Raw genomic sequence first — 22,945 nt, 5'->3', positions numbered from 1 at the left:
AAGCAGCCCTCTGCCGGTGAGCCTGTGGGTCGCTTCTGGGGGGCAGCTGTTTGAGGCTGCCCTGCAGTAGAAAGCCCTGGGCGTTGTGCACCTGTGCAGGTACCGGCATATCTGTGGGGTTGTTTCTAGATTTGTTCACGGTGGGATCCACGCAGCCTTCAGTGGGCTGGGGGAGGGGGGAGCATCTCTGAAGAACTGGCTTTTTGTTGCTAAAGAAAAGGATATATAGTTTAAAAACTAGTATGTATGTATGTATGTATTTTTACTATTTGCTGAACCCTGCTCTATTTTGGGGTGGAGGAGGAGGTAATCAGGTTTATTTAATTACTGTTATTACTTATTTTAATGGAAGTACTGGGGATTGAACCCAGGACCTCGTGCATGCTGAGCAGCTGCTCTCCCACTGAGCTATACCCCCCCCCATGTTTAATTTTATTGTAGTAACATATACATGAAAGTTACCCTTTTCACTGTTTTTCAGTGTACAGCTCAGTGGCATTAGGTATGTTGTAGGGGAGCCATCACCACCCTCCAACCATCTCCAGAACTTTTTCACCCCAAAGTGAACCTTCCACCCTGCCTCCCCAGCCCATGGCACCCGCCATTCTACTTGTCTCTACGAATTTGACGACTCTAGGTGCCTCATGTGAGCAGAGTCGTACAACAGTGTCTTTTTGTGACTGGCTTGTTTCACTTGGCAAAATATCCCCAGGGTTCATCCCTGCTGCAGCGTGTGTGAGAACGTCATCCCTCTTCACGGCTGTGGATAGGCCACATTTTGTTTACCTGTTCCCCTGCTGATGGCGTTTGGGTTGTTTCTACTTTTCGGCTGCTGTGAACAATCCTGAATAATGTGGACATTGTTGGACCAATTATCTCTTCGAGTCTCTGCTTTCCGTTGTTTCGGGGATGATACGTCTAAAATGGAACTGAGCATGTGGTGATTCCGTTACCATATTGCTCCCAGGATGTGTACATTTTAAATGTTACTTTTTTTGTCTTTTCCAATGCGGTATGGAAGAATAATTAATTGCATTCCTCTTAAGCTGTTACGTGTTTTCTTTTTCTTTTTCTTTTTTTTTTTTTTTAAAGATTTTCAAAGACATTTGCGTTTCTCCTTCTGTTCATCGTGCGTGGTGTCTGCATCCCTGGCACGTAAGTCTCTGGGTTGATGGTCTTTTTCTTACTGATTCTCAGAAGAGCCACAGAAGTTAGGAAACTAGCTCTTTGCCAGGTGTTGCAGAGACTTTTCCCCAGTGTGTTATTTGTATTTAGGTTTTGCTTATTTGGTTCTTATTCCCGGCTGGTCAGTCTGTGGGGGTCTGAGTTTATATTTGCATAGAAAGGGCTCCCTTCCTGGCCTGAGGGCTGCAAACAGGATTCCTGGACCCTGCCTCAGGCCCCTTCCTGAGAAGCACCTCAGTCCCTGTAAAGGGCTAAGAAATCTTTCCGGAGCAGTGACCCAGAGGCTTTGAACTTGCGGACCCGGCAGGGACTTGGGTGTGGGGGAGGGGGAGGCCAGGGTCTGAAAACAGAGTTTATGTGAAAGTCTGCAAACCACAGGTGGGCAAGAAATTCTAAATGAAATATAAGGACATTCTCTCTACATTTTGGGAGTAGGAGTCCTGATTTTATAAACTGATTTGTGCTGACCCGAGTGACAGACTGTCTTCCCAGGGTGGCAGCAGCCTCCCCAGCCAGCTCCGTCCCTCCTGTCTGTCCACGCAGAGCTGCGGGGGCCTCCTCTGGAGAAAACCCTCAGCCCTCCGGTTGCTGACAACATTCAGTAAGGGACGAGGACTTCCTGTGGATGTATTTGCTTTCTCAGCACCACCTCTCCCTGTTGATGGAAATGCCTTTATCATGTACTAAATCCCTGTGCAGATTAATTCAACAAATATTTCTCTGGCACCTATTTTACGCCTGGAACTATTCTGGGTGCTCGTAGTGGAGATGGTCAAAAATACAAAACCTGGAAGAAAGAAAGAGGAAACATAATACATGAATAGATAACCTGGGGTCTAGAATTGTTACATATTAGGGGCAGGAGCCGAGGCGTTGCAGGGTGAGGGGTGGAGAGCGGGGTGCCACTGTCGCCAGGGTGATGGGGGAGGCTTCGTGGAAGAGCTGACACGGGAGCAGTGAGGGAACGAGCTGTGCACGTCTGGGGACAGTGTGTGCAGGACAGCTCACACAAAGGCCCTGGGCTGGAGCGTCTGAGTAACTGCCAGGGGCCCGCGTGGCTGGAGCAGGTGGGTGCGTGGAGGGGTCGGGGGGGGTCTCAGGAGATGAGGTCAGAGAGTACCAAGGGGTCTGTACTGTGTAGGGCCTTGAAAACCATTTTACGAATGTTGGGTTTTACGGAGTGAAGAGGGCGCTTCTGCAGTGACAGTGGCGCGACATCACGGCACCGGAAAGGGATGGCCCAGGCTCGCGGCCAGGCCGGTGACGGCGTCTGTCTGAGAGTGGAGGGCGAGAAACGGTCGGACTCGGGGACGGCGTAGTGGATCGGACGTGGGGTGGGGGGACCCAAGAGCGCCTGCAGAGCTGGGCCTGAGCCACTGGGATGCTGGAGTTACCAGTGACCGACGTGGGGACTGTGCGGTCTGGGGGAGCCGGTGGAATCAGCTTTGGCCGCTAGTTCAGTTTGGCACGGTCGCCTGACCTCCAAGTTGAAACACCCGGGGCTTTCAGGTCTGTGTTCCGGGGAGGGGTGGGCCCCTCTGCACACAGGGCGCATGCAGAACCTCGGGGAGTGAGGGCGCGTGGGGGGAGGGGCCCAAGGACGGAGGGGCTGAGCACGGCCCAGCGCTCTCGGACTGAGGAGAGGCCCTGGAATGTTCCACCAGCCAAGGGCAACTGTCAGGGGTCGGGCGCTGCGCAGAGTGGGGCGAGGGGGCCTGAACTGGGGGCTGGGGTGCCGAGGAGGGCACGCGCGGCCCTGACGGGGACGCCTCCGTGGGCGCCCTCTCCGGGTGCCCCCGAGGTGCTGCAGGACTCGAGCTTTGAACACGTGTCCGTACGCACCACTTTCAGAACTTCCTGGCTCTCCTTTAATGTTCGCTTTTCCATACGAATTTTGGAGTCAGGTTATCTAGTTCTCCTTTTAGGATCCTATTAAGTCTAATTTATCTAAGACACTTATTGCCTATATCCAGGATGCCTTTCCAGAAGGAAAGAACCACCAGTTAGAATAGTGGCTCTGAAATTAAACGTCTGGAGAAAGTCCCCTTTGTCGTCGCTGGGCTGGCACCTAGCGGGGAGAGGCGGGGGAGGAAGCCCCCGCTGCAGAGACGTGCCTGGTCCCCAGGGTTAACAGCACCGCACTGGAGAAACCCAGGCGCCTGCAAACTGGCTTTCCGCCAGGGCCCTCTCCTTCCTTTTCTTGCTGAGTGTTGGGCTGTTACATGGCACTCAACTGTCTGAAATGCTCTAGGAGTTTGTTTTCTATGTGAGTCCGTTTTCTGTTTTGTAAATGAGTTCATTTGTGTCATTTTAAAAGATTCCACATAGAAGTGATATCATGTGGTATTTTTGTTTCTCTCTCTGGCTTACTTCACTTAGAATGACAGTCTCCAGGCCCATCCATGTTGCTGCAGATGGCATTATTTTATTCTTCTTATGGCTGAGTAGTATTCTATTATATAAATATACCACAACTTTTCTATCTAGTCACCTGTCAGTGGACATTTAGGTTGCTTCCACGTCTTGGCTGTTGTATCCAGTGCTGCTGTGAACATCAGGGTGCAAGTTATCTCTTCAAATCAGAGCTTCCTCCAGATATATGCCCAGGAGTGGGAGTGCTGGATCATAGGGTAAGTCTATTTTTAGTTTTTTAAGGAACCTCCCTACTGTTTCTCTTAATGGCTGCACCAAATTGCATTCCCACCAGCAGTGTAGGAGGGTTCCCTTTTCTCCATACCCCCTCCAGCATTTATTGTTTGTGGACTTTTCAATGATGGTCATTGTGACTGGTGTGAGGTGATACCTCACTTGATTTGCATTTCTCTGATAATTAGTGATATATGGAACATTTTTTCAGGTGCCTATTGGCTATTTATATGTCTTCACTGGAGAATTGCTTTTTTTAGGTCTTCTACCCATTTCTGGATTGGGTTGTTTGTTTTTTTGTAATTAAGTTATATGAGCTGTTTATATATTCTGGAAATTAAGCCCTTGTCAGTCGCATCATTTGCAAATATTTTCACCCATTCCATAAGTTGTTTTTTTGTTTTGTTTATGGTTTTCTTTATTGTGCAAAAGCTTGTAAGTTTAATTCAGTCTTACTTGTTTTTGCTTTTATTTCTATTGCCTCAGTAGACTGCCCTAGAAGAACACTGCTACGATTTACGTCAGAGAATGTTTTGCCTATGTTTTCTTCTAGGAGATTTATAGTGTCTTGCCTTACGTTTAAGTCTTTAAGCCATTTTGAGTTTATTTTTGTGTATGGCGTGAGGGAGGGAGTGCTCTAACTTCATTGATTTACATGCTGCTGCCCAACTTTCCCAGCACCACTTGCTGAAGAGGCTTGCTTTCTCCATTGTGTATTCTTGCCTCCTTTGTTAAAGATTAATTGCCTGCGGGGGTGTGGGTTGTTTCTGGGCCCTCTTCTCCTCCGTGGACCCATGCGTCTGTCTCTGTGCCAGTGCCTTGCTGTTGTGATGGCCGTTGCTCTGGCGGGCTGTCTGAAGTCTGGGAGGGTTATTCCTCCAGCTGCGTTCTTTTTCCTCAGTGATGCTCTGGCGATTCTGGGTCTTCTGTGATTCTGTATAAATTTTAGGATTATTTGTACTAGTTCTGTGAAAAACGTCAAGGTAATCTGATAGGGAACTCTTTAAATTTGTAGATTGCTTTGGGTAGTGTGGCCATTTTAACAGTATTAATTCTTCCAATCCAAGAGCATGGGCTATCTTCCCATTTGTTTAAATCATTTTAATTTCCTTAATCAAATCAATTTCCTTTTATACACAAAGAACTATGAGTCTTTCCTTCCTTGGTCAGGTTTATTCCTAAGTTGTTTTTTTTTTTTAATTCAATTTTAAAAGGAATTAAAAAAATTTTTCCTTTTCTCTTATTTCATCATTAGTGTAAGAAATGCGAGACTTCTGTATTTTAATTTTGTATCCTGCTGCCTTGCCAAATACATTTCTCAGCTCTAGCAGTTTTTGTGTGGAGGCTCTAGGGTTTTCTGTATGTAGTGTCACAAGCACACAGGGCCAACTGTACGTCGTCTCTTCCCATTTGGATCCCTTTTATTGCTTTTTCTTGTCTGAGTGCTGCGGCTAGGACTCCAATACTGTGTTTACTAGAAGCGGTGAGAGTGGGCATCCTTGTCTTGTTTCAGATTTTAGTGAGAAGGCTTTTAACTTTTCACCATTGAGTATTATGCTGGGTTTGGGTTTGTCATAAATAGCTTTTACTTTGTTGAGGGAACCATTTTGGTAAGAGTTTTTATCATGAATGGTTGTTGAATTTTGTCAGATTCTTTTTCTGCATCTACTGAGATGATCGTGTGATTTTTTTTTTTTTTCATTTCTTTTGTTGATGTGGTGTGTATCATGTTGACTGATTTGCGTATGTTGAACCATCCTTGTGTCCCTGGGATGAATCCAACTTGATTCATAAATCATGAATTTTAAAAAGCAAACTAATCCTACAAATGTTATGAAGTCCTGATGAATAACAACCTGTGTATGGATGGGGCCATTAATGCCTTTTCTCCCTACAGTTTTGGGCTCTGTCCTCTTTGATCCAAGTACAAGGCTTTGGAGAACGCAGAGGCTCTGTGACGGAATTGGGAAGTACTACAAACAGGCTGAGGTAAATCAGGACAAACTCAGCCCCCTTCTTCATGTCCACAGAAGTTGGTGACAGCTTCCATGACAAAAGTCAACACAGGGGACGCTTCCTCTACTCCAAGGGAAGCAAATGAAAGTAATGATGATGGCAGTTGTGATCAAAGTATTTTACCAGTACAGCTTTTGTAGTGTAACATTTCTCAAAAGGAAGGCTCAGGTCAACAGGTTTTGGAATTTTCCAGATCTTTAGGTGGATCCATATACCAAAGCAAGTAATTCCCCTAAAAGCACAACCTCCAGTACAACAAAACTTTATTCATATCGCAGACGGGAGCCAGGAATGAGGGAGATTCAGAGACTATTAACACATAAATCCAGTGGACATAAAAGAAAGTCTTGACTCACTCAACAAACAGGTAATAGACAAAAGAGCACAAGAATAAACCTGAAAGGAAAAAAATATCTTCAACTGATATGAAACAAATATTGTTGTTGGGGTCACCAATTAATTCTTCATTAGAAATCTCCAGTGCCCCTTGAGTTACCAAGACAACCGATACATCATCTCCGTTTCTAGAACATACCCTATACCTCAGATATGAGCTCTTATGGTAACAGCGGTGCTCAGCCAGATAAAGCGAAAAGAGCCCCAGGACCGGCTTTACTGCATCACCGAGCCATGCGGCTCTCCGCAGCAGGGCCCACGCCTGTGCCCGCCAGTCAGGAGGTGGCCCCGTTGCCACTCCGGCCACTGGGCTTCAGAGGGCCTTGCTTCTCCTGGGCCTGCTCAGAGGGCACCCAAAGGAAACCTGAGGGACCTGACTCTCCTGGATGAAGAATGTCTTAGGGGAGCAAGAGAGTGTGGCTTTTTCTCAAATCCCTGTGGATTGAAAGAAGCACCTGTAACAATTATCTGACTTCTTAAAAAAAGAGATCTGTAGAAAAGGGCTAAGTTACTTTCTAAATTGATCGGTGATTCATGACCAATTTCTTGGTCCGAAGACTTTGAAAAATCCAAATAATATAGTTGTGCATCTTGGTTTGCTGTGGAGAAAAAAAAAAAAGGAAAGAAAAATCTGTTCTCCCATCTAAGCCTTTTCTTTAGTGATTGACTGACATCCAGGCTGACCGGGCACAGGGAGCTTTGAAACCATAATCCAGTCATGAGTTAGTAAATCTGACTGAGTTTGGGCTGCAGCACCTGTCTTCTCATCTTGTAAAATACGCGCTACCAGAGCTGGCCAGATGTTTATGGCATACCCTCACAACTCACAAGAAGTACCCAGTCTGTAAACTTGGGGCCAAGAAGTGGCCGCACCAGCCCACGGCGTGGCAGCTCGCTGGCTAACCGTCCTGCGCTAGGCTTGCCCCCGCAGCTCTGCGAGGAGCTCTCTGGCCAGTTTTCTCGACCCAGGGGCATCCACGCCAAGATGATCCCATCTGTACAAGGTCTGATCCAGAAAACCAACAATCTCGTGCATTATCTCATCAGTCCGCGCCATCTGCAATGTGGACAGAAGAGAAGGCAAATTAAACCCCTTTCCAGACAGATTTCATCTCTCCGTCCACTGGACCAACCGTAACCATCCTGCCCCTGAAATGCAGCCACAATCCTATCAGCTCTGAAGGGCTCTTGCTTTGTTCTCAAGGTGATGAGCAAAGAAATCTGTTCTCAGAGGTTAGCCACCGAGTGAGCAGTCGCCTCCCCATGTTCGCCCTCTCCTGACTGACTGGCCTTCGACTCACAAGGGGTACAGACAAATGCTGCGTTTCCTGGAACGCCCAGCATGAGCTTTGGGATTATTCGCTGTGGGGAGCAGAGGCACGTGTACGTGCTGTGGCTTGACTTTCTGCAAAAGATCACGCTCACATTAGAACTGGAAAATGCCCCCTATTTTCAGTTTTTATAAATTGCATTCCTGGGCTGGTGACCTGGGCACACTGGTTTTTTAATAGGCACCTGAGGTTTTTACACTTGATTCTTAAGGGAAGCAGGAAACAGGAATTGTCAGTTCTGCAAAATACAGCCTTGGCTGTTGCTGCCTGAAAGTGCCATTTTCCTAAGAATTTCAGTTCTGCAAAAAGGGAAGGGTGAGAATCTCAGTTTATCTGTGTGAAGAATTTACTGTGATTTTTAGACACAAGGGCATTAAGAAGCTGTTTTTGAGAGTAATCCACATTCATTTTTTTTCTTTTAAACAGGGAACACGCCATGAATTTGCATGGCATCCTCGCGCAGGGGCCGTGCTGGTTCCTCTGTGTTGGTCCAGCTGTAGCCCACGTGCTGCTGAAGTGAGCACCACATACTCACTCTCGTCGGTGAGTCAAATGTTTAAAGTAGCCTGCGCAGCCCAAGGTCAGCTCCCTCTCCACGTCCGCACATGATCCAGCCGCCCTGTTCATCCAGGACTGTCCCAAAGCCCAGGCCGTGGGGCAAGGCACCCTGTCTCCGCTGCACGTGTACCGAGTGAGTGGCAGTCCCGGGCGCCCTGGACAGCGTCAGGCTCCTGGCTGCCGCGCAGGACGAGGGGCTGAGTAGGAGGCAGGCTGCCAGACTGGGCGGGGCTCACTGAAGCTCCTGGTGTCTGTGTCACCATCTCTTGGTTTTTACTCAGAAATCCCAGATGCTATAGACGATCTTTGTGAATGAAACAACGTGAGTGTCCCTGGGCTGCTTTAAAAGAGTTAATTTACTACCTTGAACCCAGGTGAGGGAAGGTGGCTTCCAGCTGCAGGGCCCAGCGATCACAGGGGCTCCCCGGAGCCGGAAGCAGGGTGGCGCGCCATCACGGACGGCTGTGCAGGTGGCTCGGTGGACCCTCCCATCATCTTCGTGAGTAGCTCAACCCCCACGTTCCATTCTGGTCTCCAGTCAAACGCAAAACCCACCTCACTGCCGCTGAGGGAAGGGAGCTGCACCCCCGCAGAGCTCAGCCGAAGCACGTCTGGGTGGGGACTAGACTGATTTTGAGCTCAACAGCTGTAGATCTGAACTTTGTTTCAGATTCTGGCTCACTTTTGGCTGCTATTTCTGTGGTCCAGCGACAGGACAGAAGGAGAGGGAGAGATGTGAAGTCAGGGCAGGACGGGAGGCAGGAGAGGACAGGCCTCGGTGGGGTGGGGAGGGATCCAGACACCACTGGGCTGCATGTGCCCCCCGTCAGACAGGCTCCAAGGAGAGGAGAGGGAGGGGGGCCAAGAGGCGTCGCAGCCAGAGAAGCGGGAGAACAAGGGCAGGGGTTCTCAGGAAAGAATTAAGTGGCACCTGAAAAGCTGAGCGGGGGTTGTGCAGGCAGTTGGCTGGGAGCGTCCTGCAGCAGGGGTTGGGATGTGGCACCACGTGATGAGGCCAGGAGACAGGGCCCCTTTAAGGTGAAGGCAGAACCTAGGCCGCAGGGGTCAGCTCCGGGATGGCGGGATGGCGCGGAAGACCACCAAGTGACAGGGCTCAGACGCCCCGCCCCCAATGCCCCAGCCTAGAGCGAGCTCGGCTCTCCAGAGCAGAGGCCCAGCAAGAGGACTGAGGCCAGGCCCTGGCTCTGCTCAGGACTCAGGGTGGTGACACCAAAGCCGCTGTAAGAGAAAGGCTGTCACCCCCGCCCCCTGCTCCCCCTCTAGTCCCCCACCCGCGCCCCGCTGAGCAGACCCGGCCCAGGCTCCCCCGGGGGCGGCACCGCAGCCCCAGGGCCTGCGCGGACCCCCTCTGCCCTGCGCGCAGCTGCACCGGCTGGAAGGCCTGCAACCTATCACGCGGCCAAGGCAGGAGGCCTTCGAGGTGGGAAGGCTGGTGTCTGAGGAAAAACTGGTCCTGGAGCGTCAGCCGGGACAGCGCCTGGGAGGCGCGCTCAGCTGCGCGGAGGGGCAGCGCATAGAGAGGTGCACTGGCTTCTCACCCTGGAATGAATTTTTTGCAGCTGAGCTGACTCGTGAACTTGAACGAAGCCGCGCAGGGTTCTCCGAGGCCGCGCCAGCTCGGGTGGAGCTCCGCAGCGTTAACGGACAGCGGGGGCTGAGCTGTTCCGTGGGGACCGGTCGCCCGGCCTCAGCAGCAAGCCTGACCTGGGGGCGCGATCCAGGTCCTTCCGCCCAGCAGCCACCCTCGGGGTGGGACGTGAGGGTGGTGCGCTGCGAATGCCGCCTGTTTCCCGGAATGGGGCGCAATGTGGCTGGAATGACGGAAGCAGAGACCTGGGTGTCTCCGGGGAGCTTTCTCTGCGTTTTCTATCTCTTGCTAGTAACCTTTGATACACAAAGGTTTTGATCTTGAAGTCCAGTTTATCTGTTTTTTCTTTTGTTGCCTGTGCTTTTAGTGTCATTATTCAAGAAATCCTCGCCACGCCCAGTGCCATGAATGGCGCGCACGTTTGACTTGGACGGCTCTTTACCCCGCACATCAGTTGGGCTTCAGGAAAGATTTCTCTGTAATTAGCAAACTTCTAAAAAATTAACAAGCAAAATTCTGTGAGCCGCCGCAGTGGGCACAGTCTCACCTAAGTCTTTGTTTCTCTTCATGAGGAGGAAGAGGAGAGCCCAGGACACAGGAGGCCAAGCCTCACCTGGGGGCCCTGCAGCACACCCTGCGACCTAGGGGACGTCCCTTCCTTTTCCTGAGCCTCCCTTTCCCCTTCTGCGCTCTGCGGTCTGTCCCCGCTGTCTCCTCCCTGCCTCTCCACCCAAGCGGGCAGCATCCTGGTACACAAACTCTTCAAAGGCCTGGCCTCTGGGTGGAGAGCCTACCTTCCACCTGGGCCGTGAGTGAGAGGCAGGATGCCGGAAAGGGGAGACTCACGAGGGTGATGACGTCCCGGGCCATCGCGCGGCCCCCCGGAGCCCAGAGCAGGAAGTTGAGCAGGAGGCGCCTGGTCAGCTGTTGACAGGCAGGCGGCCTGGGGTCTCCCTCTCGACTCTCTTCAGCTGCCGCCAGCAAATTCCCGGCCGAGAGGGTTGGACTTCGGAGCAGCCTCCCGAGGTGGCTGAGCACCGCCTTCACCTCCACCTGGGAAGTGTAATTCAGAGGGAAGAGGTGTGGGAGGAGTCGGGCAGGCAGGGCTCTAGGATGACTTGGTGCTGTGAAGCAAGCCTCGGGAGAGGACCGGCGCCCGGGGAGGGCGGGCGGAGGCCGACCAGGTCTGAGCTTACACACGGCTCCCCACAAACCCAAACGGGCGTAATAGAAGTTTCTTGACTTTCTTTCGTCTTGCTCACTAAGCAGCCAGGGCACCATGCCAGGAATTGACTTTTTTTTGTATGAACGGAAATGGGTAAAAGTCCTCAGCAGAATGTAGTCAGATTTTTACATTGTGGGGAAAAGAACAAAAGACTCCTTGGAGGCTCACTCACTATCACGGCCCAAATCAGTGACAGCCGGGGGCACGCGGACCTCCCCCGGCCGGTGTTCCGGTAAGAACGGGCGCGCGCACCTGTTTTGTTTTAGACACTGGGACAGTCTGTTTATACATAGTCAAAGCTCAAGCAGAGGTCACAAGTCACATATTAATGGTGATTACAGGTCTGTGGATTTTTTTTTTTGCATAAAACATTTATTTCGTGCTGAGACCTCTGTCTGCTATAAGAATGTACACTGAGTGGTGACTTGGAAAACAAAACCAAACCTGAAAGCCATAGATCCCAAATGCCACATGGAACTCATGAATAGCTGTGTTCTGTCCTTTTCGAAAGAATACTTGAGCCCACTCAGAAAATTCCCATGACCAATTTTATGGATTTTGTGTGAGTCGTTTTTTTCCTGGAAGTTAAGGCCTCATTCAATGAAGTCTGTCATAAACTCCAGGACACTAGGAGTGCTGTGTGAGCTATTCTGACCACAATACGAGACCGTGAGAAACTGCACCATGGGGCTCTTCCATGGAGGACGGCAGCGTCCCCTCCGCCTCCTTCCCCTGCCGGCATCTATGGGGGCCCAAGGCCACCCTGCCGGGGACCCGGGTCTACAGCAACGTCAGGGCGGCGCCTCCATATGCATCTTCCTGACTGGTGTTTGACACTGCCTTCCTCCCCTCTCTCTCATTCCAGACCGTCTCTCCCTTCGAATGCCTTCCTCACATGCAAGTCACTTGAGTGCTTCCTAATCTTTTCAGAAGAAAAATATAAGCTTTCTGTTCTAAGTATTACTTTCTATCCTGCATTATGAAACTTCATACACACAAGTAAAAAGGAAATAAAATGACTAACTCCACGATTCAAAGAGACTTGTTAAAAGTGAGGCTTAGTCCCTGTCCTCTGCTTTCTGTGCACTGTGAACACATCATCCCTGTCCACAACGTACTGTGTTTCAGAGTTTTCTCTTCACAGCGCCCTGGAAGCAGTTCACCATTACCTGTAGTATGTGTTCTGTGATAACAGAATGCTATTCTCTGGTTATAACGCACCACAATCCATTTAGCCAACATCCGTAGTATCGAAAATGCAGGCCATTTCCAATTACTGCCATTACAAACAATGCTGTAACGACCTTCTAGTAACATAAATCCTTTTCTGGCTCTAATTACTTCCTTAGGATAATTTCTAGAAGCAGAATGACAGAGTTAAACAGTATGAACCCTCACCTAATTCTTAAGGGTATACAGTTTTTTTTTGTTTTTATCATGGCTCAATTCAAAGTTAGCAAAAGAAGATGAACACCGGGTGGTGGAGAACGTGGTTTGCAGAGCAAGGAGGGGCGTCTGCAGGCCGTGCACATCCCAGGCAGGGACAGCTGCTCCTTGCCCCCACCCCCTGATCCTGAACCTCAACGACGCTGGCCAAGCAGAGGTGACGGTTCCAGCCAAAGTATACTATGTGTGCAGTCCAGCGCCGCGATTTAATTATGCCTTTTAAGGCAAAGGCACAGATACTGTCAAACTCAAATCTTACAATAATCATGCTTTCAAAGGCAGTTCAGTTAGTTCAGTTTGTCAAGTCACCCAACAGACCATCAAAGGCATTCAAGCTCACAAAACCCAGGGGAGTGACCAGTTAAACGAGGGGAGCCCCCTTGCCCCCCAGGATGCCACACAAACCGGTGCCTCAGGTTGAGCACCGAGAAGATGCTCTGGGGTCATAAATGGATGCGCAGCGGCAGTCACAGGCAGATGGCTACCTCGGGTGAACGGCCAGGAAGGAGGCAGGCGTGCTGGCACTAAGCTACCCTGAGTAAGAATGATGCGTATGTTTTACCAAAACAACAACAAAAAGACCAGCTTCACTAGCAGAAAGATGTGCCAATGCAGAACCATCTAGAAAGTCACTCTTGTTGGACACTTCACTTCCCTGTACTTCAAAAGTCACCCTCTGTCATCTTCTAGGATGGATATGGAATTTAACATACAACCTAGCAATTTAGCTTATACAGAATTAAATATAGAATGTATATCAAAAGGCTCTAGAAATCATCAGTGCTTCACCTATTTTAAATATTATTAAAAAATAAGACGAAAAATTAGGATTCTCCTTAGTTTAATGTGATATTTTAACAGGGAAGTTATAGCAGGCTTTCTTTTTAATCAGCTAGCAGTCCTTAAATACATGTTAATTTCTAAAAAGTTATTTTTGGTCCAAAATAATCACTAAATTTCAAATTCTTAAAGTCCCAAATTCTTTTCTTTCCTACCATGTAACATGCCTTTAAACAAGTAAACTATACAGATGTATCTGATTTGGTCTGCCTTTTTCAACCAACAGAAAACATCAAGCAAATAGAACTGCCCTCCACATAAAGAAACCTGCTCCCTTTAATTATTAAAATCGACACACAGCGCCGGTAGTTGAACTTTTAAAAACCAGCAGATAAATGTTTGCAAGGAAGGCGCCAATGCCTTTAATCAAAGCCCTGCTGCTGTTAATGACTATATGCCACACAAAGGAACAGCGGTCTTTGCCGCAGACGGTTAGCCGCTCCTGTACTTTGCTGCTCTGTTATTTAGGAAATGGCCAAGGCCTTTTTCAGAAGCTAAGTGGTTAATATCATGTGATTACTTTGGTAAGAGTTCTACACAAAGCCGGTAATGTGAGGATCTACTGACCCATCCAAGAAAGGATTAAGTTAAGACAGAGGCCGACACAGCCCGGCGGCTGATCGGAAAGAGGACGGTGCGCAGACCCCCGCACAGCGCCCCCTGCAGGGCGCGGCCCCGGGACAGGTGCGCCTGAAAATGGGTACGGACGGCAGCGGACGGAGAGAGAAAATGACCCAGGGGACAGAAGGGCTGACCCCCATCTCCTCCGTGCCCCCCGGGAGAGCGGAGCGGTAGCACCCACCCCCAGCCCACCCATAAGCGCGGGAGCACCCCCCGACCACGGGCCCAGCACGCACGCGCTCGTCCAGGCGGGCGTCCACACGTGCACGCCGCGGGGCCTGCGGTTCAGTGAAGCCAAACCCTCTCTGCAGGGCCTCTTCCTGCAGGGTCCTTTCTGCCCCGAGAGATCCACCCTGAAGGGCACACGCCGTGGGCCCTGCCACTCACCATGGTCTGTGCTCTCTGCTGAGGCCCGTCGCCTGGGCTGGAGCTGAAGGCCAGGAGCCACAGCAGGGCCTCCGGGGGTTCCGCGTCGCCCACCGATGTCAGTAACTGCTCAGCCGCGATGTCAGCCCATCCTCCAAAGTGAGCCAACAGAAACCAGTTCTCAAAGGGGCCTCCGGAGGACCTGGAGCAGAACCAAGACACATGGCGGCTGGGCGGCTTCCTTTTTTTTTTTAGGTTCTTAAAGCAACTAACACTTGCAAATGGTTGGCTTCAATTGTTCTTATCTGCTGAAGTACAACTTGCAAAGGAATAAAAGTTAGATTCAGAGAAAGCTCACAGTGCCACCCTGAACTCATCAGAGGGCTTTCAAAGGCCTGCCTCTCAAAACCCCATGTTCCCTGAGGACCTAAGATATTTAAATCTTTACCTCCAGGGACCATGAGTGAGTGCAGGCCTCTGAGAAAGGAAGCTTCTGGCCCATGACCAGCAAGAATGATGCAAGATGAGAACCTGCAGGCTCGCAGCTCTGCCTTCTGCATGGCGGGCACAGCTGGGCTGCTGTGCAGAGTAGGGCCACCCATCCGCAGGGCAGCCACCCAGGGAGCCCAGAGCAAGAAAGGAGGGGCTCCCTGGGGTCCAGCTGGAGACCAGAGAAAGGATGCAGGCAGAAACACGCTCTGTTTCTTCTCTCACGGAACACAAGGTTCTGCTGTGTATTTTGGCGATCATGAATTTTTAATGAGCTGTATATTGTATTCTTTCCTGTCATCACTAATACATCAATGTTGAAAAGTTAAAGCTTTTGTGAAGCTATCCTGTCACTCGGGGAACCGGGAGATGCAAGAAAGAGTAGAATCTATCTGCTTAAGGTAAGGTACCCATTAATCTGCACGGTGACAGGCCTGGCAGTTTGACATCTCCCCTGGGAAAACAGAGCAGGAGCGGCCTGAGATTAAGTTAGAGCAGACTTTTCCTTCTGAACCGAGAAAGCTCCCGAAACAAGGAGAGCTCTGGGCCCCTGTGCAGTGCTCAGTCTTTGCTGAATGTGGGCGTGTATTCCTCTACTTGGCCTGTGGAATCCCCAAGCTCTAAGCACTGGCCCATCTCCCCTCGTCACTGCGTTCCTCCTGTCTGAGTCCTCCTTGAGAACAAGTGATGAAACGTTCTGAAATCTGGGCTGCAGAACAATGGAGAGAAAGGAAGGGGAGTATTATATTAGTCCTCCTCACTTGTCCCCACAAGGGGGGGCTGATGCCCCACCAGCCACGTGAGTGGTGGGCGGGGTTATGTCTCAAAAGCAAGGATCGGGGTCCATGGGGCGTCTTCCCTGTAGACCCCACAGACGAGTAAGCTGAGCAGCGGGGCTCACTCGTGCTCCCTGCTCCCAGGTGGGCATCACATCTGGATCAGGCAGGGCCCAAAGCTTGCCTGCAGAGATGGGCCCCGGTCACTCTTGTTTTTCTTAGAAGCTAAGTGTGCAAGGCAGTCCCATGTGGCTGGTGACACAGCGGCCTAAAGCTGCTCACAGACCCTTCCCTGCCGGTGGCCCCTGAAGTCTAGTTAGGGCAGAGCTAGGTCAGGCGGGAACCCATGAGGCTTTGGGTCTAGGTCCTGTTCTTCTCCAGAGACAGGCAGAGAGCGTGCACGGGGCGGCCAGGGTATGGCAGGTCGTTCACAGGGTTGGTGCTCTCATCCCCACTTAGCTGCCAGTTCTTCCTGTCTCTCCTACTGGTGAGAGTCTCGGTGTGGGGAGGAGTGAGTAGCTGACACTCAAAACTGCATCAGCAATGACACCGGCTACAGTCTGTGGCTCAGCAATACAGAGAATTTTAAGAAGGAAAAGCAGCCAAAGGAGCAGACATCCTAGTAGGCTAGATAGACAATGAGTAAAAGACTTGTACTCTAAAAGCAAGGAAATTAAGAGGAATGCAAAGGGCATTATGTTCCAGAGAACTTCGCAAAGTCTAAATGTGGAAGCTTCTAGAGAAATAATGCATATAACAGGGACCTGCTATCATAATGTTAGAAATTAATTTATGTTAGAATGGATTTTCTAATTTTAGACAAATTCTTATTACTAAGAGAAGGAAAAGAAGCGTTTCATCCTGCTGTGCAGGGGAGCTTGGAATGTCCTTCCCCAGAGAGGCAGAGAAGGCCGCAGGACCCAGAGGGGGGCCCTTCTCACCGTGCCGGGGGGCGCCGCTCTTCCTTAGTGTCTGTTCCTTTATTGTTTACGGTTGCATATGGCAAAGGCTAACACCAGCCCTCACGCGGAACAGCTTCTACACAAGTGTTTACACGAGCAGCCCATCGATCCTGAGCTGCCAGGAGCGGTCTGTGCAGCTCTGGGCCCCCTGCTTCTTACTCAGCAGTGTGCTCACCTGTGTGGGGACAGCCACAGACCAGGACGGGCAGACCTCCTTTTACTGCACTTCACAGAATACTGTGTGTTGTTTTTTTTAAACTGAAAGTTTGTGGCAACCCTGTGTTGAGCAAGTCTACCAGCGTCATTTTTCCAATAGCATTTGTTCGCTTCCTGTCTCTGTGTCACATTTTGGTAATTCTCACAGTATTTCAACTTTTCCATTATTATCATAGTTCTTATAAGGTGATATGTGGTCAGTGATCTTAGATGTCACTATTGTAATTGTTTTGGGGCACCACGAGCCGTGCCCATCTAAGACAGTGAACGTAACTGATGACCGCGTGTGTCCTGACTGCTGCGCCAGCCGGCCTTCCCCATCTCCCCCACTCTCCTCGGGTCTCCCTATTCCCTAAGACACAGCAACACCGAAATCGGGCCAATTAATAACCCCCAATAGCCTCTTACGTGTTCAAGTGAAAGGAGGAGTCACACATCTCTCACTTTAAATCAAAAGCTAGAAGCGATTAAGCCTCGTGAGAAAGAAAGCTGAGACAGGCCGAAAGCCAGGCCTCTTGCGCTAAACAGTCAGCCAAGCTGTGAATGCAAAGGAGAAGTTCCTGAAGGAAATGAAAAGCACTGCTCCAGTGAACACATAAATGATAAGAAAGCCAAACAGCCTTATTGCTGATGAGAAAGTTTTATCAGTTTGAATGGAAGATCAAACCAGCCACAACATTCCCTTAAACCAAAGCCTACTCCAGGGCAAGGCCCTGACTCTCTTCAATTCTACGAGGGCTGGGAGAGGTGAGGAGGCTGCAGAAGAAAAGTCTGAAGCTAGCAGAGGTTGGTCCATGAGGTTTAAGGAAAGAAGCCATCTCCGTAACATAAACGTACAAAGGGGAGGCAGCAGGTGCTGGCATAGAGGCTGCAGCCAGTCAGGGGAAGCCCTCACTCAGACACTACTGAAGACGGCCACACGAAACAGGTCTTCCATGCAGACAATATACTGTAAGAAGATGCCATCTAGGACTTCCATAGCTAGAGAGGAGAAATCAACACCTGCCTTCCAGGGACAGACCAGCTCTCTCGTTAGGGGCTAATGCAGCTGGTAACTTTAAGCTGAAGTCAGTGCTCATCTGTCATCCTAAAACCCCAGGGGTCTTAAGAGTTTTGCTCAATCTGCTCTGCCTGTGCTCTGTATACGCCAACAACAGAGCCTGGATGACAGCACATCTGTTTACAACATGTTTTACTGAATATTTCAAGCCCACATTGAGACCTACTGCTCAGAAAAAAAAGATTCTTTTCAAAATATTACTGCTTATTGACAACGTGCGTGGTCACCCCAGAGCTCTGATGGAGGGATGCAACGACGCTAATGTTCTCCTGCCCGCCGATGCGACGTCCAGCCTGCAGCCCCTGGATCAAGGAGTTACTGTGATTCTCGAGTCTGACTATGTAAGAAATACATCTCATAGGGCTAGAGCTGCCTTAGACGTGGCTGCTCTGATGGATCTGGGCAAAGTCAGTTAAAACCTTCTGGAAAAGATTCACCATTCTAGATGCCATTAAGAACATTCGTGATTCATGAGAAGAGGTCAAAACAGTAGCATTAACAAGTGTTTGGAAGAAGGAGATTCCAGTCCCTCTGGATAACCTAGAAGGATTCAAGGACTTCAGTGGAAGTAACTGCAGATGTGGTGGAAACGGCAAGAGAACGATACGTGGAGCCTGAAGACGGGACCGAGCTGCTGCAGCGTCAGGACAAAGCTCTCAGGGACGAGGTGAAGAAAGTGCTTTCCTAAGATGGGCTCTACTCCTGGTGAAGGTGCTGTGTAGACTGTTGAAATGACAACACGGGATTTAGAATATGACGCAGACTGAGCTGAGAAAGCAGTGGCAGGATTTGTAAGGACTGACTCCAATCCTGGAAGTAGTTCTGCTGTGGGTAAAATGCTACTGAACTGCACTGCAAGCTAGAGAGAAACTGCAGCATTTGTGATAGGAGAGTCGACTGACGTGGCTGACTTCATGCTGCCTTTGTTTTTTGGTAGAGGTAAGGATTTGTTACTTGCAGCAAGTAAGGAGAACAGCAGGGATCCTTCCCAAAGCAGTGTCTCCGCAAACAGCAAAGCCGGGCAACGTTTAAACTAAGGGTACGTGCACGTTCGTGCTGTCTTGTTTTAAGAATTGCCGCAGCCACCCCGACCTTCAGCCACCAACACCCTGTCAGTCAGCGGCCATCAACGTCCAGGAAAGACCCTCCACAGCAAAAAGATTATGACTCACTGAAGGCTCAGAGGATGGGGAGTGTTTTTTATCAGTAAAGTATTCTTAAATTAAGTATATTGCGTTTTGCTTTTTTAGACATAACGCTATTGCACACTAAACAGACTACAGGGTAGTGTAAACATAACTTTCACATGCACTGGGAAAGCCAAACAGTCATGTGACTCGCTTCACTGCTGTGGTCTGGAACCAAACCTGAGCGATCTGGGAGGTGTGCTTGTAATGCCTTCAAAGGGAAGATAAGGATCCAGAGAAAGCATGTGTGAAACAGACCTGGGGGTCATCAGTGTTTGCTTACCCTTGAGTTTCGTCTTCAACTATTTCTTTGAGCATTTCGGAAATACGTTTCAGTGGCCGATGCCACAGTCCCTGTGGGATATCTGTGGGTGGAGAGAGTGATCAGAGAGGAGCTGAAGAAAACTCAAACCTATTAGAAATATCTGCAGCTGAGATCAGAAGACGTCTTTTCAGGGGAAAGCACTTAATTTTCCTGGTCCGTGGAACCCACTCCACCACTCCCAGGCCTGGAAAGAAAGACCTTCCAGCGATACACAGAGCTAAACTTCAAAGGCTCTCTAACTCAGGCACACGGGAGTAGACGAAGACTGCGCACAGGCGGCCCGCCCAAGGACTCAGAGCTGCTATGCTGCAGATGCCCAAGGTTTTTTTCTTTTCTACTCACCCACCCCTCGCTTCTGTCACTGATAATCTGTGATTTCAAAATACATGGGAGACTATAATTAAATAGTCAACAAGGAATTAGAAATGAGCTGACCAACTGTTTTTCTATGATTGTGATGAATTTAGAACATAATTTCAGGTTTACAGTTAAAAAAAGGCCAGAAAAAAAAAATAACACGGGTACCATACAGACAAATGTCTTTTCCTAAGGTTTGCTGGTTTCACAATTATCCCATGGTTTTAAACACTTCTGAGCATGTATGTATCTGTAGTTCTAAACAACATCTGACAAAGGTTATCACATTTCATGCGTGATAGTCTGTAATTAAACACACAAGAAAGATAACGTAAGTGGAGTAACCACTGCCAGATTAAAGATTAAAGAATCATGAATTCTCTCTGTCCCTCTTCTGAATTCCTGTAACTCCTGATCTGCAGCCTTCGAAGGCATTTTCGTTTTCTTCTTTTCATTAGTTGTTCACATACTTACTTGATGTCTCCGTCACTGTAGCTCCTGGATAGCCAGGGCTCGGAAGTGATTCGTCCTTTATGCCGCTGACTTCACAGCAGGCACAAAGTCAATTTCTGAACAGGATACCCCGCTGTTAAGCACACCTCAACTCTGGGAACGTGACGTTATTGTTTGCAGAAGTAACATGCAGAAAACTCTTCCGGGAACCCGCACAGGAGGGCCCTGTACTTGTGCTTGAATTTAACTTACTGATTTATTTGTGGACGTAAACCTCAGAGAGTCACACAAGGGAAAGGTACCTAGGCTGAGTTCATGCCCACACGCCACCTTAGCCTTTTGTTTAGATTTCCAAACTTAAAAAATAACAACTCTAGTACTTTCTCTGGAGCTCATGCAGCCGCTCACACAGGCTGACCGCAGGCTTTGCTGACCCGACTTAGGCTGTGAGGCGTGCTCCTGGAAAGTGAATGACTGACCTTCCCATCTTGTTATTAAAGTTTTTCCACCATATTCCCACAGGTTAAGTTTCACGAAACTGCTGACCAGAGACCCCAGCAGGCCTGTCACCACCCCCACCTCCAGTGCCTGAGAGGACAGGGTCAAGTGGGTCACTCTGGGAGAGAAGCTGCATCTTTTAGAAAAAGGAAGAGGAATTTAGATTTTGTAAAATGCCCTGAAACTTTTTGAATCATCTACTTTCCTCAAAAGAATCTACTTACACAAGCCTTAGAAAAAAGGCAGGCAAAGAAAGGCATAAAAAGAAAATACTATGGGTCCTTTTGCTCTTTCCTTCCATGGTCAGATAAAATGCCTCCTTCCACGGCAGAGTCTGGGCTTGTGTTAGTGTTGCCTTTCCTTCCGATTTCAGGTTTTAGAGGGGAAGGATGTCTGCAGTCTCTGTTTCTCAAATATTTCCTGAACACGAGCTCACAGGCATGTTAACAAATCAGCACCTGCTGAATCAGGGCAGAAGCATCCCTGCCCCAGCGTCCCCACACCCACGTCTGGAGATGGCCTCTGGAAAGCTGGCGAGTGCAGTCAGAGAGGCTGTGGTCCAGTACACTTACTGAACTCTTTCAAAGGCCTTCCCTTGGCCTGGCTGGGAGAAATTTCCCGTTCACTCATCATTTTATCTTTTCTTTTGCAACAAGGGACATGGAGTAGAAAGAATGAAATACAAATAGACGTACTGTGAATTCCAAGTCAGCCAAGTCTCAGCCTGCCCCTGGCGTCCCGGTGGATCTGGCTAGCACCAGCAGAGGCCTGTGTTTTCCGGAACACAAGCCTATCACAACCCAGCGAGGGGCTGTGTTTTTTCCTTTTTTCTTTCTTTCCATAAATGAGCATAACTGGGAAGAGTCAAGCAAATTCTCATCAAAATCCACAGAATGTGAGCCCCTGAGAGCTCAAAGGGATATTGGAGATGACCGATTTCATCTCCCTTGTTCTGGAGGTAAGGAGCTGGGGGGGAAGGGTTGTGGTTTATCAGTGTATTTTCCCAGAAGTTACTTTAATATGGGCAGAATCAACCTTCACGTACCTTTCGGGCGTTGGAGTAACACCATGACAAGAGATGGAGAAGCATAAGGAAAGTAGGTCTTGAGTGCAAACTTCGGCTACGAGAGAATCAAAAATTCAAAACTGCATGAACATTAGGATTGGAAGAGGTGTTAAGAAAATACAAAATCTTGCATCCTCTGCCCCCAAACGACCGACTGGTACTTATGTGATCAGAATGTTTTCTTAAACGTTAAAGAAAAAAGATGCTTCTAATAATCCTGTAAACATGTGACAGAAAAATAAGGCTTTTAAAGTCACCTTCTGGGACTTAAGAAAAACGAAGTTATGCTCCCGATGTCTTTATATCAGCTCTTTACCTCACATGAACCCAGTTATACACATAAATCCTCTATTTAAGTCAGTGTTTCCAAGGCAGTTGTGAGATGGTTTTTTGACAACCAAAAAAAACACTAAAACAACAATGGTGCCCACAGTACTCTGACAGCCAAGGTGCTTTCGCCATCCATACCCTCAGAAGGCGCAGAAGCTTTGAAGTACTTTTGTAAAAAGTTGAGGTAAAACTGATAAGCAGTGGAGTGCTAGGGCTTTGAGCGTACAATCTGATGAGTTCTGGTAAATGTGTAAATCCCACGTGACCAGCGGTTCAGTCAAGACCCAGAGCCTTTTGGTCACCCTACAAGGGTCCCTGGTGGGTGTTAGTCAACCCCTCCACCTCGACCTTGCAACCAATATTTTTATTTTGCCGAGAGAGATTAGTTTTGCATATTCTTGAATTTCACAGAAATAGAATCATAAGAGTATGTACTTCTTGCTTCTTTGGCTCCACATGTTCTTTTGAGATTTATCCATGTTACTGTGTATAAGCAGTTATTTTCTTTTTGATTGCTTAGAAGTAGTCATTGTATGAATACACCATAATCTATTCATTCTCCCACTGATGGGCGTTTGGGTTGTTTCCAGTTTGGGGAGAACTATGAATAAAGCTGCAATTAACATTCATATTTATGTCTTTCTGTGGACATGTGCTTTCATTTTTCTTGAGTAAATACTATAGGAATGGAATCACTAGGTTGTAGAGTAAATGCTTGTTTAACTTTATAAAAAACTGCTCCCATCAGCAATTTATGAGAATTCCAGTTGCTTCACATACTTGCCAACATTTGATATGTCAATCTTACTAATTTTAGCCATACTCATGGGTGTGAAATGTTACCTTATGGCTTTCCTGTTCATCTGCCTGACACAAGTGATGTTGAAAAATTTTCACATGTTAACTGCCAACTTACACATATTTTTTGATGTGTGTATTCAAGGCTTTTGCCCATTTTTAAAAACTGAGTTGTTTCTTATGTTCTCG

General features: G+C 48.6%; 1 protein-coding gene, 1 long non-coding RNA gene and 1 other non-coding gene across 10 annotated transcripts in view; 1 reads left to right on the top strand and 2 right to left on the bottom strand.

Annotated features, from left to right (window-relative positions):
* Positions 1-6,093: 6,093 nt before the first annotated feature.
* The window catches only part of FANCC (FA complementation group C), a 182,714-nt gene continuing 165,862 nt past the window's right edge, over positions 6,094-22,945 (bottom strand). For 7 of the 8 annotated variants that reach the window (XM_032477467.1, XM_032477466.1, XM_032477469.1 and 4 more), the window contains 5 exons: positions 21,608-21,683; positions 19,213-19,294; positions 14,261-14,441; positions 10,588-10,794; positions 6,094-7,300 (listed from right to left, as the gene is read on the bottom strand). In XM_032477467.1, coding sequence (XP_032333358.1) covers positions 7,157-7,300; positions 10,588-10,794; positions 14,261-14,441; positions 19,213-19,294; positions 21,608-21,683 — 690 coding nt within the window. In that variant the 3' untranslated portion in view covers positions 6,094-7,156. Of the gene's footprint in view, positions 7,301-10,535; positions 10,795-14,260; positions 14,442-19,212; positions 19,295-21,607; positions 21,684-22,945 lie in introns of all 8 variants that reach the window. The other variant, XM_032477471.1, reaches the window with a different exon arrangement.
* Positions 7,993-8,098, bottom strand: LOC116663443. The gene has a single exon (XR_004319695.1). It is a non-coding gene; the product is annotated as a U6 spliceosomal RNA (small nuclear RNA).
* LOC116663031 lies at positions 10,788-21,734 on the top strand. Its single transcript, XR_004319051.1, has 3 exons — positions 10,788-12,262; positions 16,014-16,015; positions 21,724-21,734. It is a non-coding gene; the product is annotated as an uncharacterized LOC116663031 (long non-coding RNA).

Source organism: Camelus ferus, chromosome 4 (assembly GCF_009834535.1).
Source record: "Camelus ferus isolate YT-003-E chromosome 4, BCGSAC_Cfer_1.0, whole genome shotgun sequence".
Lineage (NCBI taxonomy): Eukaryota > Metazoa > Chordata > Mammalia > Artiodactyla > Camelidae > Camelus > Camelus ferus.
The sequence above is the reverse complement of the archived record's forward strand: the minus strand, read 5'-3'. Positions and strand labels throughout refer to the sequence as shown.